At 33.6% G+C, this 7,867-nt stretch overlaps 1 protein-coding gene across 3 annotated transcripts; it reads left to right on the top strand.

The window, feature by feature from the left end:
• Window positions 1-951: 951 nt before the first annotated feature.
• LOC105773623 (probable glycerol-3-phosphate dehydrogenase [NAD(+)] 2, cytosolic) lies at window positions 952-4,756 on the top strand. Of its 3 annotated transcripts, XM_052632848.1 has the most exons (7): window positions 986-1,095; window positions 1,253-1,281; window positions 1,725-2,465; window positions 2,585-2,806; window positions 3,189-3,436; window positions 4,049-4,188; window positions 4,374-4,756. In XM_052632848.1, exons 3-7 carry the CDS (start codon window positions 1,805-1,807, stop codon window positions 4,498-4,500), a joined length of 1,398 nt encoding a protein of 465 aa, XP_052488808.1. In that variant the 5' UTR covers window positions 986-1,095; window positions 1,253-1,281; window positions 1,725-1,804; the 3' UTR covers window positions 4,501-4,756. The 3 variants fall into 3 exon arrangements, with proteins under 3 accessions (XP_012451111.1, XP_052488808.1, XP_012451112.1); XM_012595657.1 differs by lacking the exon at window positions 1,253-1,281 and having other exon boundaries at window positions 952-1,095; XM_012595658.2 differs by lacking the exon at window positions 986-1,095 and having other exon boundaries at window positions 1,105-1,281.
• The last annotated feature ends 3,111 nt before the right edge of the window (window positions 4,757-7,867 follow it).

The following is a 7,867-nucleotide window of genomic DNA, read 5'->3' as shown; positions in this document are numbered from 1 at the left end:
CAACTGGCCTCGTAACGACATCCCTATCAATCGATAGGCCGAGTTGTAAACTGACGTCCTCGAGTGTAATTGTACACTCGCCGCAAGAAAGATGGAACATGCACGTCTTCAATCTCTATCTCTCGATCAAAGCATTGATGAATGGGGGATCCAATTTAATCCCCTCGAGTATGTGAGCCGCGTATAAAAAGCCTGCATCTCGCAAGTGTCCATGAATGACCTCCGGTGCACCTTAAATTTAAATAATTTATATACCATTTAAAATTTATAAGAAAATAATAAAATTGAAGAGAATAAAATTTAAAAAAAAGAATTTTAAAAATAATTGAGGACTAAGGATTATAAATTTGAAATTGAAATTTAAAATTTCAAGATTGAAAATATAAAATTGGAAAATGGATATTGAAGATTGAGGATTGAAGATTGAAGATTGAGAATTTAAGAAGGAAGAATGAGTATGGAGTATTTAGTTGAAAAGAATAAGGTTTGAGGGGTTTATATAAGAATTTTTATGGCTATTGGACCCCTATTAGCTATTGGAAAAATTACCGTTGAAAGGAAAACATGTTCTACATGGCGCATTTTTGTTCTCTCCAAAAAACGCGTCCTATGTAACACGTTTTTACTGATATGGCAATCAAAACGCATGGTACAAGATGCGTTTTTCTTTCTCTTTTAAAAAACAAAATAAATCAGTAAATTTAAAAAATATTCTAATTTTTTAAATATTTTTTTAGCATATATACATAAATTAACCTCAAACTAAAAAAAAGCAAAAATCTTTTCCCAATTAAATCAGGTAAAATCAGTGGATTCGGTTTAGGGTTATAATTTTTATAAAACCAATTAAATCAAGTTTTAGAATCAATCAGCACTTACCTTCTCAGTCAGCAGCATATAATTTAATTAAGAAATTATTTGTTATAAGTACATCAAAGAAATATACTTTACCTTTACAAGTAACCTTAATGGAAAAAGGGAAGGAAAATAAAGAGTTTAATTGCACGATATACATGTGTGAAATCAATCAGCAATGCGATCCTTCCAGACAGCGTCTTAACAGAAAGGTGCTGAACCGAGTTAAGCTATGCTAAGGTAAGCTGTCATTGAAACTGCAAAACATATTTTTTCTTCTTTGAAGCTAACGCCTTTCTTTTTCTTCTTTTTTTTTTGACTAATCTCTCTCTCAACTTAACCGCCGTCATCATTTCCATTTTCTTTGAGCTTATCAATCTCTTTCTGGACTACCCAGTTTGTAATTTCGTCTGAATTGTATCAAAGGTTTGAGCTTTTCCGTCGCATTTTTTTTAATTTGCATAAACTGGCTTAAATGATGTCATAATTGATGCTTACCTCGTTGAAGAGGCCGACAGAAAAGGGGGTCATTCACTTTCTCTCTCTCTTTTTTTGTTGGTTACTAGTAGTTTGGTAGATAGTAGATAGCCAAAGTCTGACTGAGTTTTCAAAGTCTGCTTTTGCCTTGTTGGATTAAATATAATGTGGGTTCTTGCTTGATGAGAGGTTTTTTTTAATGATCCAGATTTTTAAAAAATTTTGGGGTCAAAGGCGGGCTAAAGATTTCAGATTGGATTGTTGTTGATTAGTTGGTTTTGGTCTCTTGTAATTGACATGCATGCTGGTTGAAATTTCTTGGATGATTGAACAGTTTATAGAGGCATGTGCTTTCTCTTCCTGAACTTGTAGAATTTGTTTCAATCTCGCAGGCCAAGGCATAGACCTAGAATTCTTGAATTAGAAGCTTGGGACATTTGTTCTTACATAGGATTTTAATTAAGAGAGAAAAATGCCAGGAACTAGTGAAGAAATGAATCAGAATTCTCGTGCCAATGGCTTGATCCAGAACTCTAATGGTTCTTTAGAAGAGAAACTTGATGAGCTTCGACATCTGATGGGAAAAATGGAAGGCGATCCGTTGAGAATTGTTGGCGTCGGGGCAGGTGCTTGGGGTAGTGTTTTCACTGCTTTGCTGCAAGACAGTTATGGTCACCTGAGAGATAAGGTTTTGATAAGAATATGGAGGAGACCTGGAAAGATAGTTGATAAGGCCACAGCTGAACACTTATTTGAAGTGATCAATTCGAGGGAGGATGTGTTGAGGAGACTGATTAGGCGGTGTGCTTACTTGAAGTATGTTGAGGCAAGATTAGGCGATAGGACACTGTATGCAGATGAGATTTTGAAAGATGGTTTCTGCTTGAATATGATTGACACTCCTCTTTGCCCTTTAAAGGTTGTTACTAACTTGCAAGAAGCTGTTTGGGATGCTGATATTGTAATTAATGGCTTGCCATCAACTGAAACTCGCGTGGTGTTTGAGGAAATTAGAAGGTATTGGAAAGAAAGAATAACAGTGCCCATAATCATATCTCTGGCAAAGGGTATAGAAGCTGAGTTGGAGCCTGAACCTCGCATAATAACTCCTACCCTGATGATCAGTCGAGCAAGTAAGCTTCCTTCTTTGTTTCTTGAACTTTTGGCTATAGCCACATTAATTGTTTTAACCTATTTTCTGAATTTCACAATAAAATTCATATTAATATGAATCTTACCCCTGTTCTTGCAGCTGGAATCCCCATTGAGAACATTCTCTATCTTGGAGGACCTAATATTGCTTCAGAGATTTACAATAAAGAATATGCTAATGCTCGAATTTGTGGGGCTGAAAGGTGGAGGAAACCATTGGCAAAGTTCTTAAGGCAGCCCCACTTTATTGTGTGGGACAATGGTGACCTGGTTACTCATGAAGTTATGGGTGGTTTGAAAAATGTCTATGCCATTGGAGCTGGTAAGATCTAGTTTTTGGCAAGAATGCCAAGTCTTGCACCTCACACAATGTCATGCAATTGAATGAATTGATCAACACAACTCCGGCTAATGTATGATCAATATAAGACCTATTCACCCAGAAAAAGAAAAACAAAGGTGTTGAGCCAATGTCCTACTTTCCTTGTGTAGTTGTAGGTAATGTGATTTTGAAGTGGTAGCTATTTGCTTGATAACCTTTATTCCATAGTCTCCAAGATGCCAACGGTTTACAACTATTTCTATGTATAACACTTTTCTGACAGGATCAAACAACTAATCTTGGACTATATTAGTTTAAATTCAATTTTAGCAACAAGTTGAAATTTAATCTTTATATTTAATCTACAATAATGATTCCACAGGGATGGTAGCAGCTCTAACCAATGAGAGTGCCACCAGCAAATCAGTATACTTTGCACTGTGTACGTCTGAGATGATATTTATCACTCATCTCTTGGCAGAAGAGCCTGAAAAACTTGCTGGGCCTTTGTTGGCCGACACTTACGTAACCCTGTTGAAAGGTCGTAATGCCTGGTATGGGCAACAGTTGGCTAAAGGGGGACTGAGCCTTGAAATGGGTGATAGCATCAAGGGGAAGGGTATGATTCAGGTATGAACTTTTCTGTTCCAAGTAATATTTTAAGCAAACAGTTTTAGGTTAGTTTGGAAAGAGTTGAGTTAATACTCGTCTGACTTAAAGCAAATCATCAAAAAATAGTAGTGATTTGAAAGCCACTATCGAGAACTTTTGGAAAGATGATATTCAATTAATGGTGGTATGGAAACCTATTCCGTTATTTATATTCTTTTGGTATGCATGTCTTTGTCTTTATTGCTTCAAAGATGCTTGCTTTTGATCTCAATAATGACGGTGGAAGTCTAGAGGAAGTTTGTCTTTAAAACTGTCGCATAAATTAAACAGTAATACAAGTAGTAACTCTTAGACATGTTCAAGTAGATGAAGCATCCCATACCATTCCTCGACCGTTAAAGATCAATTTCCATTTGTTTTTATGGCCATTTCATTTGTTTTGTCGGTGTAAGCATCTCCATTTCTTCGTCAATTTGCAGCTCCCTTGAATCTCAACCACATGCTTTAGCAAAATAATCATAAGATTGCTGTTCAGTAATAAAGCAAGATTCTACCTTTTTGTCTTCTTTGCATCCTATCTGATCCCATCATTTAATTCCTTTTACGATATTAATCTCATTACTATGGCAGGGTGTCTCTGCTGTGAAAGGCTTTTATGAGCTGCTTAGTCAGTCCAGCTTAAGCGTCCAACACCCCGAAGAAAACAAACCAGTTGCTCCTGTGGAGTTTTGCCCCATCTTGAAGATGCTATATAAAGTACTCATCACAAGGTACTTGATTTCATTTCCCCCACTCCCCAGATGATGTTTCTTTTTTGAAATACAAGTTAAAGCTCCCCATGTCTCTCCATCTATTCATACATGCACAGATATATGTTGATTTGAGCTTTAATCTATCAAACCTATTCATGGTTTGAGAAGTGTGAGGTGATGGAAAACTTGGTTTGAATGTTCAGGGAGTTCCCATTACAAGCCATCCTTGATGCATTAAGGGACGAAACCATGTATGATCCAAAAGACCGAATTGAGATAGCACAAACTCATGTGTTCTACAGACCATCCCTTCTCGGTCATCGGCCTTGATGAAGAGAAAGATGATGATCCGATTGGCTTCATCTTGGGATGTGAATTTCATAAACAAACATCACTAGTGTAGGTTCTATTGTTAAAAACTAGGTGTTGCGGTGGTGGGTCAATCCTTAGAAATGTGATGACTGATATTAATGTTCTTTCAATTCCTATTGCTTTTGTGTTATCCATTTGTAAAAACTAGTTCTTAATGTACTTCTGATTATTTCTTTATTTGTTTTGAATGTATACGTAATATATCTTTGTTTAATGAACTCGAAAATAAATTATAAATACTAGATTATCACAACGTGGCAAATTTTATTTAATATTTAAAAAAATTGATATAGCAATTAAATATGGCTTTGCTTAATTTTATCAAAATCGGTAAGGTATTTAGATCTATTTAAATTATATTTATATTACTTATATACGAGGAGGGTTTTATTTATATTGATGTAAAATTTTAGTATTTTATATCTTTTTATACGATTAATATTTTAACAATTCAATCGTATTAGCAATGTATTTGTATTTGTCATGCTTGTAAATTTTAATCGATCTCATATTTCTATCATATTGATTTAAAATATTCTCTCTATATATATATTTGTGTTAGTATATATATATTATAAAAGGAGTGGCAAAATACTTCCATTTCAAGTTATATTTAAAATGAATTATTTTTATAATTAATTTTGAAATATAATTTTCTTGTCTTATTAATACCATATATATATATAAAGCATAAATGAAAATTAATTTTTAAATTCCAAAATACTTACTTTTTCTAGGTATATTTAAAGTGAGTATCGTTTTCATAATAAAGTTTTAAATGTGATTTTTAAGTCGTTATTAATACTAATGTAAATAACTCATCAACACACGTTTTCATATTTGCATTATTATCTTAATCGTAATCTACTAGTAACACAATTTATAATTAAGCAGATTAATTACCATAATAATATATAGTAAATATATTTACTACTTATAATGTCAACAATTCCTTTCATATTGAACCTTGTTTGCTACCTCTGTCTTTGAAATGTCATATACATTATACAAAATAAATCTACTTTTTAATGCCAATGTAGAAGGTAATAGAAAATTATTAATATTGATTATAGAAATATAGATAAAACTATGGGAAATAAAAGCACAACAATTAAGGAATAATTTATATAAAATAAAATTAGTATTTAAAGTACACCATTCTCCTTTTCCTATAAATAAGTTTTGTAGAGACAATGAAACAAAACAAAAATTAAAAATCAAACCAGTGGGCCTTATTTTTCTTATTTCCTATTTTTTATTTATAACTCTATTTTGCGTTATTTGCTTTAACATCATTTATTTTCTAATTTTTTACATGATGAGAGAGTGATCTAATAGATACAGTGTGTTCGTAAAAAAAAAAAAAGATGCAGTGTGAGGTTGGGGCGTATAGTACCCTGTACAATGGGCAGCTTAAAATTAATGAAAAAAACTGTTAGAAAAGCTTGAAATGAACAACAACATTACAAAAATTTATTAAAAAAATTTCATTTATTGCAATTGACGGGTTGCACAATAGACCTGTCCATGGGCCGGGCGGCCCGGTCTGGCCCGACGGTCCGTCCGAAATATGGGAGGGTTCGGGTAAAAATATAGGCCCGAAATATGGGCTTGGGCAAAAAAACGAGGCCCGTTTAAAAAACGGGCCGGGCCTCGGGCACTACTTTTTTGGCCCGGCCCGGCCCGGCCCGAATATAATAAATATATAATTTTTTTTATTTTTTTAAATTTTAAAATACTTTTAAAATATTTTTTTATTTTTAAAATAATTTTTAAATGTTTATTAAAAAATGGGCCGGGCCAAGCTCGAGCTTATGATATTTTTAATGTCTATTGCACAATATACAATATTTTATACAATATTTGTAACGCCCTAAAATTTTGAATATTTATTGTGGGATTTTATAGTAATTAAGTCTCTGTATTTATGGTTATATGCTTTGCTTATGTGTTCGAGGTCAAGAGTTTGAATTGTGTTTTTAGAAGTTTTGCTAGTTAATTTTAATGCTTTTGCTTAATGCCAAAATTTTGGATTAGATTGGTGGTTAATTAATTAAACGTTCCCTCTTCCTTCCATCTTTATCTTTTTTTTTCTTTCCTTTTTCATGTTCTTCTCTTTTCTTTTTCGTTTATTTCTTTTTACTCCTTTCTCCTTTATTGTCCAATTGCTACTTGGTTCGCACGATTTGTCTACTACGTTGTCGGGTAAGTGCGCGTGTTCTTACTGTTAGTTATATAGAGTGGTTTCCAACTCGATTAGTTTAAACTTCTTTTAAGCGATTGTTTGGTTTCTTTTTAGGCGAGAATATCAAAAGCAACGATCCTCAGCGCAATAATTCGAGTAATCGCCGTTGAATTTGTTGGTAAGTCTGGAATTGTTGAAGGTTTTGTGTCAAAAATTTCGACATAGCTTTCTGTGCTCATGTAACACCCCCAACTGTATCCCTCGCTGGAATCGGGTTACAGAGCATTACCGGAGTTTACAGATCAAACAGACATAAATTTTATCATTTCATATAACATAACATTCATGTCAAAAACCTATCAAACTCATACATATTGTCCCTTATTCGAGCCCTCGAGGCCCAAAATACGCGTTAGAAATAAGTCGAGACTAATTTGGAATCTCAAGAAATTTTTTTAAATACATTAAAATTTTTCAAAGCTGCAGGGGTCACACGGCCAAACCACATGCCCGTGTGCTAGGCCGTGTGAACATACTAACTTGCTAACCTTTACAAGCCACAGGGGACACACGGCCGTGTCACCTGACCATGTGTCACACACGATTGAGACACATGCCCGTGTCTCTAACCGTGTGGATGAAAATAGGCTATTTTATAAGCCATTTTTCTCACCTAATTTGGTGTCAACCTACAATCAATATTGTGTATATAAACAAGTCATATTATAGCATCTAAAATCAATCCCTAAACATGTAGTATATTCACATAAAATCAATATGCCCTTAGGCATCTTAAATGACCAATACAATTATGTTTAACCATATATACCATGTAACCAAGTAATCAACTAACTTTTATGTCTAATTGCATTAATACACAACATGTAAATCATTTACTAAAACTTACCATTTGGTACCAGTTGTACCACTTATTCAATAGCATAAAATACGATACATTACTATAACATAGTACCAAATCACACCAAGTTATAAAACATACCTTATATGCATTTTCAACTACTATTTTGTCTTTCATTATCCCACACATCAACATTATAAGGCAAATTAAGCACATACTAAAATACCGAAACACAAACCAAATATATGACTAATCTCAACAAAACACATATAGACCAACAT

The sequence above is a fragment of the Gossypium raimondii genome, chromosome 6 (genome assembly GCF_025698545.1).
Source record: "Gossypium raimondii isolate GPD5lz chromosome 6, ASM2569854v1, whole genome shotgun sequence".
Classification (NCBI taxonomy): domain Eukaryota; kingdom Viridiplantae; phylum Streptophyta; class Magnoliopsida; order Malvales; family Malvaceae; genus Gossypium; species Gossypium raimondii.
The sequence above is the reverse complement of the archived record's forward strand: the minus strand, read 5'-3'. Positions and strand labels throughout refer to the sequence as shown.

Coding starts and splice junctions, on each gene's coding strand:
- LOC105773623 (XM_012595657.1), top strand. CDS start 1,805: ATGCCAGGAACTAGTGAAGAAATGAATCAGAATTCTCGTGCCAATGGC. Junction 3,437..4,048: donor AGGGGAAGGGTATGATTCAG/GTATGAACTTTT, acceptor TTACTATGGCAG/GGTGTCTCTGCTGTGAAAGG. Junction 4,189..4,373: donor TATAAAGTACTCATCACAAG/GTACTTGATTTC, acceptor TTGAATGTTCAG/GGAGTTCCCATTACAAGCCA.